Source organism: Micropterus salmoides, unplaced genomic scaffold (genome assembly GCF_014851395.1).
Source record: "Micropterus salmoides isolate LMB-PRFRI ecotype aquatic unplaced genomic scaffold, ASM1485139v1 Ms_hic_scaffold_21, whole genome shotgun sequence".
NCBI classification, from domain to species: domain Eukaryota; kingdom Metazoa; phylum Chordata; class Actinopteri; order Centrarchiformes; family Centrarchidae; genus Micropterus; species Micropterus salmoides.
Window position 1 is genome coordinate 4,089,115 of NW_024041262.1, and position 21,414 is coordinate 4,110,528.

The 21,414-nt window shown below is 40.4% G+C and overlaps 1 protein-coding gene across 1 annotated transcript in view; it reads left to right on the forward strand.

Annotated features, from left to right (window-relative positions):
- Nucleotides 1-19,889, forward strand: part of ca10a (carbonic anhydrase Xa) — a 233,026-nt gene extending 213,137 nt beyond the window's left edge. Inside the window, exons 6-10 of the mRNA XM_038736386.1 lie at nt 3,178-3,273; nt 12,215-12,287; nt 15,905-16,059; nt 16,358-16,532; nt 18,919-19,889. Coding sequence (XP_038592314.1) covers nt 3,178-3,273; nt 12,215-12,287; nt 15,905-16,059; nt 16,358-16,532; nt 18,919-18,941 — 522 coding nt within the window. The 3' untranslated portion in view covers nt 18,942-19,889. The remainder of the gene's footprint in view (nt 1-3,177; nt 3,274-12,214; nt 12,288-15,904; nt 16,060-16,357; nt 16,533-18,918) is intronic.
- The last annotated feature ends 1,525 nt before the right edge of the window (nt 19,890-21,414 follow it).

The following is a 21,414-nucleotide window of genomic DNA, read 5'->3' on the forward strand; positions in this document are numbered from 1 at the left end:
ACACTACATATCAAAGTTTCCTCCTCACTAGAGGAAAACACTAAAGCTGCAACCCCACTATTTTTTTATTTTTTTTTACACTGTCCCCAGAACAGTTCAGAATTGGACAGAACTGGACATAACCCACAAAAAATGAAGGAAAGCCTAGTCCTTGCTGTTAGGGTGTTGAATGTCAAGTATTTACGTGATCATGAGCTGCTAAGGTAATGATACATTTTGAGAGGAATTGGTTATTTATAAAAGGCCTGTTACATTATAATCATCGCCAGTATAAACCATAATTAATTTTTTTCACGGCTGTTCAGACCAAAAACCCCTTTGCATTAAAAGAATGCTAGGGGCTACTGATGAAACAATGAAATGCCTGGTCCCAGTTTAGTAATAGATTGATGAGTTTGAAGACTTATCAGACGCCAAAACACTGCACTATAAAGTGAGGTTTATAAAACTGTAGAAAGTTATCACAGTGACAATCTTTATTTTAGTTTGGCCCACGCTGCAACGCCCTCTGCAGCCTCCCAGTAAATGCAGCAGAACCAGCTATTAGACCAACAGGTAATCCAGTATTTTTATTACCTTAGAATGAGTCATTTATATCTACATAACTGCGGGTCCCCCATTCCATGGACATTGCCATGTAGCGGCATCATGTTTCTACAGTAACTGAAAAGCGAACAGTTTTGCGGATTCTGCAGCGACTGTTTCTCATGCTCACATTACGGCATGTGCAGCAGTATGTGTGTTTTGGTTTTTGATCCGCATCCATCAACCTACGGACCCAGTATCTCCAGGCAGAAGACATTTAGGGGCATCACATTTTCTGCTCTTTCAGAGTTGTGTCAAGCAGGCTACAGACTCTTTTAATATCGTACAAAGTAAAAGCTCTCAATTCAACTCCATATAAAGCATTACAGCAGGCAAGCTTCTTGCACTTTTATTTTGTAGGCAAAACCACTAAAGAGGAAGTGATTATGTGAGTAACTGTTGCTGTCATGACTGAGATCTATTTCAGCACCACTATCAAAGTATTTATTTATTTATATTTTTTGCCGCTATAAAATCACCATAATCTGACATAATCTGTTCTTTGCTCCAGTGATCAGGCAGGGAAACAGCGCTCCGCAAGTAAACAGCAGGCGCTCTATGGATAGTAACCATGGCAACGGCTTCTGTGTGCTACACAGCTTAACTTAAATTAAAATTATAGGCTACATAAATTTACCTGATAGGCTTTCATTTAGTTTTCTCTGCCATGCGAATTCCCTCCTGTTGATCTCCTGATAACTATTTAGTAAACAGTAATAGATTCTGGAAACTCAAACAGCGAGGATCAGTCTCTCCTCCAATGATCTGTGCTGCGAGTTGCGTACAAAAAGTTCAAGGCAAATCAACTTCAGCAGCGGGCGGGTGTGTGCGTGAGGCGAGCACAAATGCCATAACGCGCGTTGCTCGAGCCCTTCAGCTCACAGACACTTGCTACTGTACGTAGTCTGTTTCTGCTGCTCCCTGATAAAAGAAAAATGTTTCTGCTGATACCTGTTCAGAAAAAAAAACAACAGATTTATATATGTTAACCTGTTGCTCAGAAGGTGCCTGTTATGATGTTATGACCGTGGCTCTGGACTCTGATGGGAACTTTTAACAAGCTAGATAAAAGGTAAAGCCCTGGCAGTGGCAAATAGCTTTGGTTTTATATTTGATCTGATTACATTAATGTTTAAGTTGAGAATATATAAATATGTTATTGCTACTGTGTAAAGGGAATACTGCTGGTAAAATAAAAATATTATTGCACTTTTGGGGATATAGCAGTACATTTAAATTAAAAGTGCGCAATACACTACTACAGAATTCATTATTCAATTTTGTGCATTCAATTTTGCGCAAGTCACCAATAACATATGGTTTTACTGAATAATTAAGTGAATATAATTTCTTAATAAATATACCTAAAGAAACCTCATTTCTTGACTGGCTAATCTCTGCTGTCTCAGAAGAGACACCTTTTGTGCTGTGTCATCCGCCGTAGCTGTCCTTCGCTCTTTGAAAGTGTAGGGGGCAGTGGTAGACTGGACTGCTACTACCGCCACTAAATCTTACACACTTGAACCTTTAACTAGTTAGCTCAGTTAGCCGTGCAGCCAGCAATCCTATTAGCTGAGTCAAACCCAGCAAGAAAATCAGCTCGGTACTGTATTCCCTGTCGTCAAACCGGTCAGTCTCGGAGGCTGTGTTTGGTTCCGCTCCGGCTGCCGTGTTCACTCACTGGGAGCTTCCATTCTGCACAAATTCTGCATGGCAGGGGGCGTAATATCCCCGTCAAGTACCTCGTCAAGTACCTAGTTTTGTGTTTTTATAGGAAACACGTAAATATGTGGAAGCAAAAAGCACTCTCTGCTTCCTGTTTCATGGTGAATCGCAACATTCCACTTCACGCCACTCCCCATCTCTCTTCCTTTTCATTTCCTGTTGTCTATTTACTGTGGACTAATTAATAAAGGCTTACAACGTTCATAAAAATGTACTTTAAAATACATAGAGATGGACTCATCGTTGCTGTCTTTCACGGGGTTTTAAAACCGTGGGCAACACTTTCAACATTATGCACTTTTATGAGAAGGAAGTTGAGCGTGCCTGCCCACGCCCAAACATCATTAAAGGCAGGAATATTGAACAGCTGGAGTGGATGAAGCACCTGCGTCAATGAAACATTAACCTCATACAGGGAGATGGTTTAGCTGTTCTCACCTCAGTCTGTGAGAGCAGGCTGGCCTTGGATCAAATGATGACAGAATCCTTGTCTGTCCCTCTTATTACTTCTATCCACATCTATTTCGAGTACACAAATGTTCCGAACATCAGCTCCTTACATTTCATTGAGTGTCTCTGTGAATCCACGGGAGAGACTTGATCCCATATTGATTTTCCTTTTTAAATCATCTGACATGATGTAGCAACGAGGAAGGGTTTAGGTGAATGAGGGACTCTTAACTTCAAGCAACTGAGATATAGATTCTCTAGAGGGGTTTACAACTCCACGGTCTCCACTATTTTGTACTCACTTTGGATATCAGCCTTGTGTCTCCTTATCATACCGTTTAAGTTGTCTGGCCAAAAATGTAATTTTATGATTTTATTTCAGTAACTCTCTACATTAACTCTCTCTGTATGTTCCAGGTTCAACTGATCCACTACAATCACGAGCTGTATACAAATTATACAGAAGCTGCTAAAAGCCCTAATGGACTGGTCATAGTGTCTATATTCATGAAGGTAAGTCTCATACATATGTTTAAAAACTGCCAGTGTGTAGGCTGTATTCACTCAAACATTTTTTTTTTACCCAGCAGCTGCTATGGTGACATTTTATAATGGGTTATACCTTGGCAATCCAACAGAATACTAATCATTGTATTGGAGAGTTTTTTCATATCCCTCTATAGATACTGAATTTGAGTCCAGCTTTACAAGGACCTTGACCTGTTTTAATCAATGTATAAGCATTACAGGATAGCTACAGTGTATAATACATGTAGGAACATATAGTGCAAAATGGAACAGGACTTAACATGGTGTTCATTACAGACGAGACTCAGTTAAAGGTGGACCAAGTGTTCATTTAAGTGTTTCCGTGTAGCACCGCTGACATGGTCACAAAAATTTTCCCTCCTATTTTTATTTCTTTTCAGGCAGTAAAAACTTCTGAAACAGCATTTAGATTTAAGTTATTGACCCTTTAAACCCAATTAATGCAGTTTCTGTCTCATCTTGCAACCTTCTTCTGAAACAGTGTCTTAACTCAGTTAAACAAGAATGCGCCAATATCATACATGCGGCTGCAATCAGCTTGACTCTTTCCAGCAGTTTATACAATGCAATTGGAGAATTTTACAAATCATATGAATAGAAATCTTGCCTCACAATTATCAAAATTAAGATTTATTTTCAGGATCAAAAGTAATCCAGTAAATTGTTAAGGGGAAAAAACAAACAGAGCTCGGTTGCAGCTCATGGCTGACTCCATGGCGACATTTGTTTGCATGATCCAAACTATAATGGGATGCCTGGTGGCAAAAACTCAAACCATTTGAATTCCAAAGGAAACTAAAATAATCAATGGGCCTTTTTCCTGGCAGACATTTTGACTTGTCGTTAAAGTGCTGGTGGTACTGATAACGTTAATGGCTCTGTCTCTGTTTCTCCTGTTATGACATGTCAAAAGGTCTGCCAGGAAAAGGGTCTCCTGAAGCAGATAAATGGAATTCATCCATTTAATTATTTACACCTGTGTTTTCCTATGTGTCAAAGTGTCTTCTGTGAAAAGTGAAAATGGCCTACAGGAGTGGCAAATTCCATGAAAATATAGACTTAGTACATGTATTTTAAAATACCTATAGATTATATGTCATACACTCATACATATTTGAAACTAAGTAGCCTCGTTAAAGTAATTATAAAAGTATGTTTATTTTTGTGTATACATACAGTATATACAGTATTTTCCATGTTCTCCCCCGTGCCTGCTGCCTGCATGGGTTTCCTCCCACAGTCCATGCAGGCCAGTCTAAATTGCCAGTAGGTGTAAATGTGAGCATTATTGGTTGTCTGTCTGTATGTGTCAGCCCTGTCATTGACTGGTGACCTGTACAGGCTGTGAACTGGGATTGCACCTAATGAGATCATTTTTCATTATTGTATTGTTGACTACACTAATGGAACAGATGACCGAGGCATGTCTTCAGACTCACATTCAGCCACGGAAACAAAATGAGCAGGCTCTAAGTACTAAATCACTCAAAGGAATCCACCAAGTCTTTTAGATAACTTTACATTAAAGGTAAAGATACATTAAGGTCTTTTACAAGACTTTTATCACAGGGCTGACCAAATAATAATTTCATAAGTTTCAGCCTTGTTGTTTTAAACTTAAATGTTATAATTTGGTTTTGTCTACTATATCAGTCAATGTGTGTCAAGCCTGTTGAACTCTGCAGAACAAGCAGAATAGCTTGTTGAGCTGCACATAGAAATGTGCTTTTGATGCGAACCGTCAAGCTACTGTTCGCACGAGAACTGATGCTTCGCTGCGTTTCTGTCTTCCCTGTGTCCCCAGCATCATTATAATAGTCATGAATAACATAGGCAAGAAATTTAGTGTGTGTGCCACATATCTGTGAATAAAGGGAGTGAAAACAGAGCAAAAACAGTTATTATGTAAGTTTTGAAAGAGGAAAGTGAAATTTATGTCAAATTTGGATGCAATTTAGGGGTTATTTTGTATGGTTCTCATTTAACAAAGTGTCAGATGATGTCCATATTCAACTTAATTGAATCATGGTTCATTCTATTTTTGTTAATATTCTGATCTACCTTTAATACCCAAAATGGGCTGATTATCTGTGTTTGTATCTAGTAGCCACAAATTGTTTTTAGAAGAAATCTGCCAGGAGCTGAATTATCCTTCAGCATGACAGCCTCAGTGCTCCCACTGCTTCCTCTGTGTCTTTGCCTGAAATATTCTAAATGTTCCACTCACGACTCACAAACAATTAGCAATCCAATTATCTTACAGAGCAAAACATTGTGCTTCTTGGCTTTGTGTCAGCGGTGGTGGCAGTACTCCCCTCTCTCTTTGTTGTCTGTGAGAGGGCTCCATCTTGAATGAGAGGCTCAGAGATCAGAGAGGCAGCCGACGTCCTCAGCACTGTGCGCACTAAGGCTGAAAAGTTCAGCTGCTAACTGCTAATTAGCTCCCCAATGTCAATGGGATCATCATTTAGTCTTGAAGAGACAGAGGAGACGCTGACCTAGGTGAACCCTCCTTGACTCCCCCCACTAACCAGCAGGAGAGCGTGTCGGAGGACGTACGAGAGAGGAGATGGGCTGCAGGTGTGTATTCCAGATACGACAGAAAGAGCAAATGGCCCTGTAACAGAACCATGCAGTTCCACACTGCTGTTAGGCTTAGCTGTCAAAGAAAAGATTTATAATATGATGATACTACCCATGCACATTTAGAGTATTCATTGCATCTTAAAGGTGCCACACATTTTACAAACACAGAAAGTCAGGAGACTTTTCCAGCATCCATGGTTTGGGAAATAAAAGTCCTGTAAAAATTCCTAACTGAATTAAAATGAATTAATTTATCCTTGAGGTGAAAAGGTGCCGCATTTAAAGAAGAACTTCCCCAAACAAAGACACAAAGAGGAGGGAAGACTAAATCATGAGAGAAAAAGAAATTGGCCTACAGAATGCTTGAAAGCCATGCATACTGATTCTATTCTGGTATATTATATTTTAAATTGTCACCTGAGTTTTGTGTTTCCATTGACATAGCCTAGATAAAAACAGTTCCACCATAAATTGATCCAGAAAAGGCAAGAATTGGTGCAGGAAATTTCACCAGAATGCAGGAAATTAAGAGTTAATGCTAAAAATTTGATGGGGGAGGACCCCCAGACAACCTGCCCAATTAAGTGGCTCCTCCACTGCTTAAGGGTTTCCTTAAGCTGTTGCTTTAATATTCCAAACATTCTCTACAATTAAAAGAAATACAGTCTTTGGTTTGACACATAGATTCTGTGGGGGAAGAATCCCCAATACATGGTTAGGTTTGGTCAAAATTAAGGCCATCATGTCTGGAGGTTGGCAAGTATCTTGATCACACTGATCTGACCATGATTATTGACTTGGCTTTTCATCTGTACATGCATGTGGCTGTTGAACTTTCAAAACCAAATTCCTGAAGATTAAAGAGTAATGACCCCGACCCCTGCGATATGATATGACACAGAAGGCCTAAAATGAACCGATCTGCAATACCAAATCTCACTCCAAACTACATTGAAAAGTTGGCAGCTGATTATTACAGCTTAGTTTCAGAGAAAGTATGTTTTTTTCTGCAACAACCGGAACTTAACAACATGACTTGTCATGTCATGTCACGTGACGCAAGTCTCACCAGGTCTAACTACATAACATTAAACACGTGACACATGATTAAACACGTGACATTAAACACGTAGTTAACATTCTGATGTTGTGGATGTTTGGTTAGGTTTAGGCAACAGAATTACTTGGCTAGGTTTAGGAAAACATGGTGGTTTGGGTTAAAACAAGTACACTGCGCCAGTCACATGACGTATACCATGTGACAGAACTCAATTTCTTGTATCATCATGAGACCTGACTTCTTACTTTTTACAAATTCTTCAGGGCGTGACACTTCTAACAAATAACACACGTGACATAAGTCATTAATACTATTTAACTTAAAAATGAAAATAACTCCCCATTTACTTGGTCTCTCATTGGACTCGAACGCCGTTGTCCTGTGTGAAAGTCCTGGGTTGGTTTGACCCATCCATACACCCCATACACCTTCTTATGCAGACTTTCTTGCTATTTATAATACATCACCCTACTTCTTCTTTTGATGCCATTTTAAAGTCAGCCATTGTATGTTTTTGAGCGAAAAGCACCTCAGAAGTCACTTCTTTATGTATGTTTTCATACACAGGCTTGTATCTTATTTTCTTATACAGTATTTTCTTATACAGTATAGTCATAATGTTGCATTTCCAAGAATTCTCTTTAAAGCTGCAATACTTTTTAATGAATCTAAATCAGAAAGCAGCAACAGATAAGCATTCAATCCCTGTAAAATAAGATCAAAGAAATGTTGATCCCTTTTTGTTAAGCTTTGGATAAATACTCTAGCACGACATTCTTTTAAAGACATTGCAGCAGGGCTAATTCAGAAGTAGTGAAATCCAAGGAAGACAATTTTGTTAATGCCCACATGTCAAAACAAAAAGGATCAGTAATATCTTAAGAGATAAAAAAAATCATGCACACACACAGATGCACTCACCTGCCACCCACTCACACACCCAACGCCCAACTGCACTCCAACTGGTTTTCTGCTAACATCTCTCCTCTCCACTGTCTGAGCGTGTTACACCGGGTCAGAGTCTTAGTAGCATTGAGCAGACAGGTGGTAATTAGCCACATCTTTTTCAAAGCAGGAGCAAATTTTTCTCACTTTTCAGTGACTCATGCAGAAATGGCCTTGTCAGATTTCCGATCCCATCGCTGTGACTCAGAAAGCCAAGAAAGGCCCCCATTCTGAGCGTGTTGTCGTGAGGCACCAATAAGGTCAGCAGTGGGTGACTGCAACAACGCGGGGACCTCTGTGGAAACCAGACACACAATAGAGAGACACCGGGGCAGGCATTTACTGTGAATGCAAGCCCATTTCACTCACTGATACACTCATTTGATTGTCGATTGATGTAACAGCAAGAAATATGTGAATCTTAAAGATGTGTCTTTAAGTCTCATATGGTGCTAAATCCTTTCTCAAATCTAATGTGCAGACTTTCCTGGAATGGAAGAGACAGACTGACTGAATCCCCTTGGGTGCTTTTCTAGGAAAACGATGAAAATGTGAGAGACAGAAAGTAGCAAAACTTGTGAACAGCATGAGTGGCTGGTAAAGGCATAATGCCTGCCTGAAGAGCACAGGGAACAGGTCAAAGACTAAGTAATTCTAGCTGCAGTGAGGGGAGGAGGAGGACGAGCACATCTCTTTTTAATCACTTCACCCAAAGACATCTCGACAATTAGACTTGAGTGAAGTTCAACTAGCATGAGTGAGGGATAGATAGAGTGGAGGGGAAGGCAGGGAGGAATCAAAGAAGGGTGTGAGGGAGGACACGAAGTGTGAGGTGCTTCCGCCAGCCATTGACTTCTCAGACTACTCTACGCTCAAGCGGAGTTATGCCCCATGACGTCACGGTTTTGTTCCGTCCTCCGTCTGCTCTATGCTGTTTCTGTGTCTGACTCCATGCCTGGTTCGATCTACTCTGTAGCTTCATGTGGCTTCTGTCAAATATATATTCTCCACTCATTTTCAGCAAGTGTCATCCAATACCAACGTTCAGTGCCTGTGCAATAAGTAGTTTGCCCTAACGTAGTGAGGTGGAAAGTAAGGGTGTGGAGGTCAGGGCGAGTCTGACTTTCACGCAGGAGACCTGACTTCCGTCACCAACGTGTGTTATGAAATTTCTTGGGGGCAGGTCAACTCTTATTCTTAGAAGATCTCAGGAAACTCATGATGTCTTACAAAGAATTGTTTATTGAGACCCGGTCGGGGAGACTGGCAACAGCGTGCAGAGTGCGGACACAATGTAGTACCAAACCAATTCCGAAGGATACTTCCTGTTTGGGACATTCAGCCCTCCTACACCGACAGAGATTCACTAAGTATCCACTAATGTCTATTGTTCACTCCTCTATACAAGTGTGAAAATTCTGTTGGCTATTGGTTTAAAACAAGACACTATGCTTACCTAAGTGACGTATGTCATTCAAGTCACATGCAACATTTTCTACATAGAGCCAGTCAGTCTGTCTGTAATGAAACAAAAAATAGATAATCTTGGCTTTGAGATGGACGAAAGAGTGCATCCTTATCGAGGCAGCTGCATCAGTCAGTCAGCCTTGCAGGCAGAGAGGAGGGAACTGCTGTTTTGGAGATTCAAAGGCTGTCACCTTATTTTAGCTCAGCTCTTGACCCTAACCTTACCTGGGGTAACCTGTCACATAGTATGCCTAATTTTTTTTAACCTGCAATTAGCATTTGTCTTTTTATTTGTATTAAAATCCACAGTATCTCCTTAAACTTTACCATTAGTGCAGTTGCCATGTGCAGATAGAAAAGTAAAAAGTAAGAATTTTTTTAAATGCTGGCACTGGAAATAAAAAGACTTTGTCACTGAACCAATGACCAACCTGTGATTGACTTACTATAATGCTCAGGGTGAAATAAGGGTGGAGTGTAATTTCTATCATCAATGATAGTAAATGTTTTTTGTTGTTAGGGTTAGGGGTAGAAAATCCACACCATAACCAGCACCCAACCAATTACACCCTATAGCAGTTTGTATACTATTGTCCTGTTAGGCTCCTTCTGTTGTCACCACCACTCTTTTCACCAATTAACTGCACGCTAACTGTAGCTAACTGCAGGTCTCAAGTCTCTGAGCAAGAGTCCAAGTCAAGTCTCAAGTCTCTGAGCTAGAGTCCAAGTCAAGTCTCAAGTCTCTGAGCTAGAGTCCAAGTCAAGTCTCAAGTCTCTGAGCTGGAGTCCAAGTCAAGTCTCAAGTCTCTGAGCTAGAGTCCAAGTCAAGTCTCAAGTCTCTGAGCTGGAGTCCAAGTCAAATCTCAAGTCTTTGAGCTAGAGTCCAAGTCAAGTCTCAAGTCTCAAGTCTCTGAGCTAGAGTCCAAGTCAAGTCTCAAGTCTCTGAGCTGGAGTCCAAGTCAAGTCTCAAGTCTCAAGTCTCTGAGCTAGAGTCCAAGTCAAGTCTCAAGTCTCTGAGCTGGAGTCCAAGTCAAATCTCAAGTCTTTGAGCTGGAGTCCAAGTCAAGTCTCAAGTCTCTGAGCAAGAGTCCAAGTCAAGTCTCAAGTCTCTGAGCTGGAGTCCAAGTCAAGTCTCAAATCTTTGAGCTAGAGTCCAAGTCAAGTCTCAAGTCTCTGAGCAAGAGTCCAAGTCAAGTCTCAAGTCTCTGAGCAGGAGTCCAAGTCAAGTCTCAAATCTTTGAGCTAGAGTCCAAGTCAAGTCTCAAGTCTCTGAGCTGGAGTCCAAGTCAAGTCTCAAGTCTTTGAGCTAGAGTCCAAGTCAAGTCTCAAGTCTCTGAGCTGGAGTCCAAGTCAAGTCTCAAGTCTCTGAGCTAGAGTCCAAGTCAAGTCTCAAGTCTCTCGTGGTTATAATGAATGCTATATCACCTGCTGCATTCAATCCAGGCTGCTTAAAAAACTGCATAGTTATGAGGAATTCTGTAACTGTAGCCTGTTTTTCATTTACAGAGCACATCTATGTAATGTGAAATGCAATTAATCACAACTGATTAACTACTGTAAGTCAACACATCCACCAGACTCTCAAACCAGTGTAACGTTATAACAAAATAAAACTGTAACATTGCATGATCAACAATAAACCTGTGACCTGTTTGCAGCCGTCATTAATAATTAACGTGATGGCAACCAGCGGGATGTAAATTATTACGTAAATCGACCACCGCAAGTTTGGCAAGTAAATAAACTCATTCATCTTTTCATAAGTAACGACAGCCGGGGTTAACCTCCTGTAGGTCATAGCTAAAGCAAGAAGCAAGCTAACGTTAGTTGGCCAATGCTGAGCTAAACATGTTCACTAACCTCAGGTAACTAACCTATTTTGCGTTCAGCGCTTCTTTGTTTGGGTCTTGTTGTGTGAAGTTTTAAAGCCAAAGTTTTTGATGAATGGCTCAGCAGCTGCCGCTGTTTGTTGTCCTCTCTCACGTGCGGCCGCGCAGGTTATAGGTAACGGTGGGAGGGGAATAACAGCACGCTCATCAGACGTTCCCTAAAAATAAACATTGTTCAGGGGTTCCGCACCTCGAATCCAAGTCAAGTCTGAAGTCTTTTGAGGACGAGTCTCACGTCGAGTCTCAAGTCACTGTGTGTGCGACTTAAGTTGGACTCAAGTCTGAGTCTCTAACTCGAGTCCCCATCACTGGGACGGACCAGGCCAGCAATAGACTTAATTACTTTGTACTGAAATTTCTGGTTATTCACTTTAAAATGCCAAATGAACAACTGCCAGATATCATCACTTTATCATATTTTCTGTCCTTCATGTTATTCATTTTCACTAGATAAGAAGATCAATACCACTCATGTCTCTACAGTAAGTACGTAGCTATAGAGAGGCATTAAAACTGGAAGCAGGGGGAAACAGGTATCCTGACTGTGTACAAAGTTCTAAAATAGGCCTCTGATAGAATAAAACTTGTTTGGATCCATTATAAAGTCATGTTAGGTCAAGAATACAATGTATTTGCTATTTAAAAAGATAGATTTTGTTTTGTCATGGCAGCAGTGTGTTTCTGTGAGCTGTTTTTAATGGTGTCTTGAAAACAGTGGGAGCCTTTGTTTTCCAGAAGCCAAATCACCAGTACAAGAGAGTGTAGGAGCTTCTGACTGTGCAAAATACATCAGTGGGTTTACACATTTTATGGGCATTAAAGGTGATAGAAATGCATTATCCTTTAAAGTACTGAACTGAGTAGATTGAAATTGTGTTGACTATTGTTATTGTGAAATTTTAGATTGGCTCTCAATTCTTCACACCTTTTTTCTCTCTCTCTCTCTCTTTTAATCCAGATTGCTGAGACATCCAACTCATTCCTCAATCGAATGCTGAACAGAGACACCATCACAAGAATAACATATAAAAGTAAGTGTGAATGTCCTGTACTAATTAGGTCTGTACTAATTAAGACTAAGCCTTGCTCCCTTTACTTACTGTTTTTTCCCACATGCTAATGGTGACAGATTTACCATTTAAAATTGTAATTATTTCTTTTAAACAACAGGTCTTTTATTTCAGACAGCATCCACACCAGTTGATGATCCATGTAGAAAAGCCATGGATGTAAAGAAACAGCATTATTCTTGTATTGCAGCTAGACCATAAACTTTCCAAATAGAGCAGGATAGAGAATCTAAAATAGTAGCTTGTGGCAGTTGGCACCTTTAAGGACGTACCCCTTACATCACACACACACACACACCCCTAGCTGTTTGAATGGCTGTTTAAAAAACAGTATGACACGTGCTTACAGCTGGTGCACACAATGAAGTGGTCAGCTCGTCATGAGTGTCTGCATCTAGCCTGCCAACCCCTGGCAGGGCGTAAAAAGTCCGTCTGTTGTTAGCCTGCCTGTCCTTGAAGTCCAGAGTTATACAGCTAACTGTCTGCTCTTCACTCGGGCCGAGTATTCCCAGGAGCCTGAAGCTTATGCTGTCCACCATATGAGGCAACGCCTTTTTGGGAACTGTAGGAAAACAAGAAAGACTGAGTTGGGGTACTTCCCTTTATTGTACATAGTGACTGACTGTTCTGTGTGTTCTTGCTTTCTGTTTTGTGTGTGCTGGTAATTAAAGGGCTGGTGGCTGTGGCCACCCCTTTGCACGGTTTTGCTCACTGTAAAGTATAAAGTATATTAGTCAGACCGAGGCTCCCTGGGTAAATACCAGCGACTTCTGCTAGCTAGTTAAGGACATGCTAATGTTTGCACTGTTTAATCCATGCCATAAACTTTTGATTTTGTGTTTTTGGTTTTGTAAGAAAAAACTGGACCCACACCCAATCTCTTTATAAATAATCTGTATATATACAGTATCTTTACTATATTTTATACACATATGTATCTTTATTTGTTTAGACGAAGCTGTCAGCAAACAGTCAATTTTTGAGGTAATTGAAGGGATGCTGCAGAATGGGGATGGTGAGATTCCTGCATAGGAACTATTGATAGCTGGCGGAGGCTGTCTGTGAGGCAGCGTGTTAGGCAGCATTCGACAGCTGCTCTCCAGAGGCTTCCCTCTGCCAGCCTGCCATACTGGAGAGGCAGCATCGGCACGGAGATTGCCTGAGGCTAGCTTGAAAAAAGAGACAAATAATTGGATTAATGGGGAGAGCAATGAATGGCTGGATACAGGCACTGACCCCTTGTGGCTGGGAGGAGTCTCAGTGGCACGGAAGAGGGGGTGGGGGGATCCTTCAGGTCCAGCTTTGGAGCAGCAAGGATTCTGACAGCTGTCAAAAGTCCCTCAGATACACTGACTAATAGTGCACACACAGTGGCACAGCCCCTTCATGAAGGCCTAACGCTTTTTTAAAAGCACATATACTACACATAAAAAACACACCATTCAAAGAGAATTAATTATTTCAACCACACAATAAAAGATCAGCAGTAGAAATACTCTTCACTTGCTCATGTTGTAGGTGGAATGGTAATAGCATATAAAGGAGATTTTTTATGGGGATTTTCTCAAATCAAGCCTATCATTCAAATTCTTTTTTAAACTAATATTCTTTTGCAGTGCGTAAGATGCAGTATTTAATAGTGGTGCAAAGAACAGTCGAATTAGCATTAAAGCTGCAGTGGTCCACCACAGTGACCTCATCACAATAGGCAGTCCATTTGTCAACAGCCCAACAGATGACAAGTTATTGATAGCGTGCTTCTGGAGTGTGAAGAGGGAGAGAGTTGCAGTCTGTCTAATTAGCATCCTGACAGCGGAGACAGTTTGGATAAAAGAGGTTTTGTGCTGCAACACCAACAGCCTGTCATTCACAGAACAGTACATGATAGGTGAAATGAGAAGTGAGAAAAATGTGTTATGGCAGATGAGCTCATTTCAGTCAGTGATGAGTAGTGGGGGGTGAGTTTACCATCTGCACGCTAAAAGAAGGATGCATTAGGTTAACTAATAGGTAACTATTAGTTAAAAGTTAGAAACAAGATCATGTCTGCTATCTGAAAGGACTTCCTATTCGCTACCCAGCACATTTTACTCTCCAAGATTTTTTTGACCTGTTCAGATTTGTGACAAATGCATGCTCTGTATATTACCCTCAACAATGGCCACAATGGAACACGTAGATGACATGTACAACATTTTGATAAATATCCCACGTTAATGTGTAAATACGCCATTCGGTGACGTCGTAAAATTAGGATTTGGTTGAGATAGCTGTATCTGCTGACGCTTTTATGCAGACCAGTATGAATCCTGATTCCTGAATGGCTATCAGACTGAATCCAAAAATTTCAGTGATTCATGCATACATATATACATCCAAAGAACTGCACAGAAGAATGTACCTAAGCTATATGTGTAGCAACAATACTATTTAAACAAAGAAATCTTAACTCAAGGTCCATTTATTAATGGCTATAATGGATATTTTTATAACAACATTGCATCAAACAACAATGTGACAATGTGAAAGGGGTCACTTCTAGTGATTAACATAAAGAGAATTATCACCTGCAGCTCCCCTCAACTTTCAGTGAGTTTCAGCTCATTGTTATGCTGTCTGGCCCACAACTCTATTTCATACGGTTCACTCTCAATACTTCTAGCATCTTTTTTAACCAGTGGTGGAAGAAGTATTCAGATTCCATACTGAAGTAAAAGTACTACTAACGTTTTATTAGGAAAATGTACATTAAGTAAGTGAAAGTACTCAATACAGAAAATGTCCCCTTGAGGGTTATACTATTACAAGTTATTTCATTAGATTACTGGTGCATTGTTTTTAAGCAGAATTTAGCTCATGTTGTTGGTTAAAGTGAAGCTAGTTTTTAATGTTTTCACTTTTAGGGCAGCATGATTGTTTTAACATTATGGATTAATCTGCTGTTTATTTCTTGATCAATGAATTAATAGTTTGTTTCGTAAAAGTTTTGTCCAACAGTCCAACTCTGGCTGTTCTGCCATTGCATAAGGGAAGTGATGTCATTGACATGGTTAACTCATCTTATCAACTTATCTCTAGGGTCCCTAATATGGCAAAAATCCTACAATTGTTAATCAACAAACAGTTTCAATCTTTTCTCTCTGCTAATAGTATAGTAAGACCTAAACACAGCACCACGGCCACCCTACTTGTTGTAAATTATATTGTAAATGACACTAGAAAGCACTTATATAAATTCCATATATATTTAAGGAACAAACTGCAGACCAAACTCAAGTTAAACACAATGGTATCATTTAGCCAACTAAGAAATCTTATGGAGAATCAATATGATATTGTATCTAATTGCTTCTCTTGACGTGTACTTTTGCTTTTGTATATTTTAATACATTTTTTGTTTGTGTGTCTACTGTACATGTTAACATGTTTACACAGGGTCCAGCCTAAAAAGAGATCCAGATCTCAGTCTGTTTTCCCTGTAAAAATATAGTTAAAATAAATAGAAAAAAATAATAATAACAGTACAGTATCCTCTGAGGCAACATTAAAGGTCGCTTCTTGGTTTTGTTTTTTTGCAGATGATGCGTATCTACTGACCGGCCTGAACATAGAGGAGATTTACCCAGAGACCAGTAGTTTTATCACATATGAAGGATCGATGACCATCCCTCCGTGCTTTGAGACAGCCACATGGATCCTGATGAACAAGCCGGTGTACCTCACACGCATGCAGGTGAGCCTCAGCCGCCAAGCCAGGGCTGAAATACAACTCCCAAAATTCACTGGGGATTGTTTGTCTCAGCTGAGGATTTTCTCTCTCACCATAGTTCTGCCCCATGAACGATGTCAGCCCAGCACTGAGGCTTTGATTCCAGAACCTCTCAGCTCTTCTTTTGCCTAATCCTCCATACAGCCCTGCACTGGAAATATTTCAGTGGATCAAAATGCCTGGCTCCCATTTCCATGATGTTTAGGCTAACCTGTTCTCAAAGGCTTCTTTTCCCTCTTCCCTGTCTCTGTCTTCATCTAAGATGCACTCCTTGCGACTGCTGAGCCAGAACCAACCATCTCAGATCTTCCTGAGCATGAGTGACAACGTTCGCCCGGTCCAGCCACTGAACAACCGCTGCATCCGCACCAACATCAACTTCAGCATGCAGGGCAAAGACTGCCCCAACAACAGGGCTCAGAAGCTCCAGTACCGAGGTAGAAACAATAACCTAATTCACCCTGCTGCCATATTATCTCCCTCTCTCCACCACTGACATTTAAATGTTCATATATATTTATATTTGATAACAATGATATTGTGAATCAAATCATGCAGGTACATTGGTGTTTCCATTGCGCAACAACACATGGTATTACCACACTTACAAGTTTTCACAAAATGTTACTTCAATGCAAAATTCTGGTTTATTACAGCTAGTGTCTTATGTGTCCGTCTTGTTATGATAAATATGTATTCAACAAAGTAGAGTAGAATAGAGTAGTCACTTGAACAGGTAGGCTTTAAAGCCAACAGTTTTAGGCAGATTATTGGTAATGTCTTGGTGATAACAATAAGTAAACTCCTAATGTATTACCCCCTTATTATCTTCTTATTACTGTGTTTTAATGTAAAGAGCTGTAATTAATTTGGAGGTACATGGACATTCTCTGCCGATTAAGTCCGGCTGTATAGAGCCCCAAAATCAATGCCAAACAAAAAGTAGTCAGATGAGTCAAAACCAATAGCTATTTAATCAATCAAATCAATAAATAATACAATTAGTTAAATTATTAAAATGTGGTGTAAAAAAAAAACAACCTAAAGCCAAACAGGTGGTCAAAAGGGACCTAAGGAGTGAGAAATAGTGAAAGATTAATGGAAGGTTAAAATTCATTGAGATTAAGTTTTAATTTATCTTATCTACTGACTAGAGAATAAGTAAAAGACATCTTTTTACGCCCCATGTTATCATATTAACTTTTTTGTTTTTTTTACCTGACTCATCTAATAACATTTTACTGCCTTGTATGACCAACCTGGGGGTTTGTTTATAACCTCACTCACTGCTCATGCTTCTCTACATAAATATAGACCCAAGATGTAATAAACTGGAATAAGACTTTAAAATGCATTGCAGGGGAAGGTTTCACCTTAATTCTCTTTAGAGGCATTCATTTATTAAACTCAAAGCAATAGCAGCCCCTGCAGCTATCAGTTTGCATTCACAACTATTTACATCCTGTGAAGTTCTGACAAGCAACTGACAAGATATAATTTTTGGTCAGTAAGCGTGCTAAATTATTAATCACCAAACTCTCAGCTTCAGGTGGGAATATTGCTCCCGAATGCCCCTGATGTAATTTGTTTTAGATATGACATCCACAGAAATTTAAGGGGATTATTGCTTGATCTAAGCTCACCATTATAATTAATAAACTGAACTAATATCAAATTTGAGTGCTGAGCTGGGACTCAGCTGATAGTTGATAGCATGTAAACTGCAGATTGATGTGCTAAAGAGAAAGAGGGAAGACAGTCGGGAGAAAGTCAGATGGCTGGACAGTCAGTACACCTGTTTGGTCTGACTGACAGATCTGGCAGTTGGGAGGCTGAAAACTGGCTTGTCACAGCTCACTGCAACCTGGGAGGTGCTGCTGCAGTCTGTCATCTCCTCTCCTCTGTTTCAGCCAATGTGTCTGGGCAACTGCTGTACAGAATGTTGAATATCACCCCTGAAGCGCAAATACGTTAAAGGCGAGCGGTAACTCCAGTCCCTGCTATTCATTGTGGTTTTTTCTCTTTGCTCAGGAGTGCTGTGGCCGATACGCACAGTGATTGCCCCCCCCCCCCCCCCCCACCTTTAAAAGATGAAATTCTTATTCTGTGCAGCAGTTGTGGGGAAATTTCTGCCCTCCCCACCTACCTCACACACGTCTGATTGCCAAACAAAAACACCCTTGAGAGAGCAAACCAAAAAGCAAAAATATTACAATGCTCATTTAATTGTTCAGAGATTTAAAGACCTTCAAGATGAAGTGGGGATGGTGGGGGGGTCTCATTAAAAGGGGAAATACATCCCCATGGTGATTTGTGTAAGGTCAACCGTGCCGGGAGCAGCAAGATACACTCCTCCCTTCCTCAGGGAGGTTCAGAGAGGTTCTAATCAGGGTAACTGAATGGGAAATCAGGAAGGTTTGCTGTGCATATGTGTGTGTTTACTTTTTTATTTGTCAACACCTGGTGAAAGGAAAACATGTTCATGATAACGCACTCCAATAAATGCCTTCTTTCACATAACAACAAGACAGCCTTTATCAAATTAAAATGTTTACTCATGTTCTTGTTCCCCTTGTTTTGAGTGTAAGTTTCTGTCAAGACTGCCGCTCATATCATAATGGCACCAGTTCACCTCCCCCACCCTCCCCCACCTACACTCCATTCACTCAAGGGCCATTTCTTTTAAATTGTATGTTATCACTAAAGATGGAATATGGTGCGTGGGGAGGGTGGGGGTGAATAATGCCAGAGAATAGTTGAACTGTGGCGAGCGCCGCATATATAAATCAGTATTCTCACTCCTGTCCTTCTCCTCTCTTCCAGTGAACGAGTGGTTGCTAAAGTAGTCTCCCTTGGATGAGCATGGGGATGAGTGTCAGAGATGGAGAGAGGGACGAGGCGACGGGACGGAGGGGAGGATGGAAAAGATGTGAAACCAGGCTTGAGGCTGCATCTCATCTAAGATTATGTCATGGCATTGTATAAAGACAAACAACACTGGACATTATACAAAGTAAAGAACTTTGCATTGCAAGCAAAGAGATTCTTCTTTTCATACATTGAGAACAGTTTGAACCCTTGTTCTAACACATGCTAACAAGCCCTTTCCCCCACTGCACAACTATATCTAAACAGACATTTTGATACCAATACTTTTTTGGGAGAAAACCAAAAAAAGACACTTGGAAACAAGCTAAAACATAACGGGGAAGCATTTATTTGATAGCCTCCCAACCAATAGGACAACGGTGGGACTTTAAAGCCTTTGTACATAAAGATGTTGCTATCAGTGGGAAAATCCAAGGACTAAGTCACTGCCCCCATCCCGCCAGTCAAGACAAAGTGGTCACCAAGACTCACACAGACTTTTCATTACAGTCACCAACAAGGCATGCAATCAGCAAAACCAACAGAGAGGGAGCACAGCCTTACCTTGTCATTTTCCAAAACTAGAGTCATGTCATGGAAGAAGAGCAAATATTTACAGGCTGTCTTACGGCCTCAGAGCTACCAGTGTCTTGGCCTCGTTTGTACATATTATAATTATCAATACTGCAGAAAAATGAATATGTAAAGAAAAGTAATGACTTAACATTCAAAAGATATATTAAGAGGATTTAAAAAAAAAAGACCAAAAGTTGAGAATTTTAAAAAGCTTGGCGCACTTTGAATTCTGGAGCAGTTCTAAGTCTGATGCCTTTTTTTGTGTTTTATTGTTTACAATGGTCATACACTGTGTTTGAGTAATGTTATCAGCCCAATAAATGTGTCTGGAAAGTTCACTTTGGAAAATGCTTCACTATGAGGATCTGACTTATTGTACCTGTACCTGTTTTGTACTGTTCCTTATTAAATGTGTTTATGTCAATATTCCTCCTCAGAGGCATGCTCAATAACGTTGCTCAGCGATTACAATCGGATAACGCAGATTTCAGGGTAGTGTTGAAAATGAAAGGATAGACTCCTGCTGAAACAGACGCAGAGTTACAGTCTGGCTTTCTTTCTATTGTTAGCGTGGTACAGCAGAAGCTGTCAGCCATGCACAGAGGGTTACCATGACCTGTCATAGTCTTTCAAATCACATCAGCGGCCATCAGGGAACAAAGAGGAGAGGAACTTCCTCTCCTGTGCTGATGAGGGTACGTGCCTAACAATACATTTCCAATCCACCACTGTCTGCCTCACACTACAGGGAGTTAGTCAGGACCAGGGTCTGAAATTAACTTTTTCCACTGCCTGTCACTGTGGCACTTTTTGGTCTTTGTAACTCAAAAACATAATCTGCCACTTTTGAAATCTTTGCGTTAATTGGAGGAATAACATTGAGATAATTTAGGCATAATTTAATGTTAATAATGTTAATAATGTTTTTACACAAAAAACATTACATGCATGTTTACATGCACGAAGGACCCATGTTTATAATCCCTGACAACCAGGTATTTCTAAGGTACCTGCAGACAACACAAAGCACACAAGCGAGCATAGATAATCCTTGAGTTGACGGATGGGTGTGCATGTTTAAAGGCACAGATCGCCACAATACTCTAAATGTGCTCTTGTTTGGCGGGTGGCGGGTCCTAATTTCACACCCTGGTCAGAACCCTACAACTGGAAGGTCAGGCCACATGTCATGCCAATAAAGCAAAACAATAGATTGTGTAGAACATCGATAGTTAACCCCAGGAACATGTTTCACTGACAGGAATGTTGACGAGACAGTTTGCAGAAGGCCTTTTCCTGTTGACCGAGCCAGGTTGTAATCCTTATTTATCCATATTTGACTTCACAGCTCCTGTGGTTACTGGTGGTTTCAACAAGTGTTACTACAGGTCCCATAATATTGGTGAGAGTAAACACACAGTTATTTTGTCAAACATACAGTAGAAGAGCAACTGGTGTACCAGTTTACAGTGCAACCAAACAAACGTGTCTTGTGTTTATAAAAGAGTCAGTCATATTAGCCTTTTTCTATCATGCCATGGGCAACCGTGATTGGATTTTATGCTGAGCATGGCGTGAGCAGTTTTCCACCAAACAGCAGAGCAAAGTAATAAAGTTTGAAAAAGAGTTTTAACTTTGGTGAAGAGTTGGAAGCCTGCAGCCCACTGTGGCTGCTCCATATCGTTCATTACTCCTTAAAATATTTAAGTGATTCACTGTCAAAACATCCCTCAAATGACCACATATTGTTTAGTAAATGCATTTTTGATGACTGATCGCTGTCAGCGCTAACCTTGGTAACAAATACATTGCATTTACTGTTACTGCTCCATAATATAAGCACCCCCCTTTTGTGTTTTGGTGATTGAATGATTT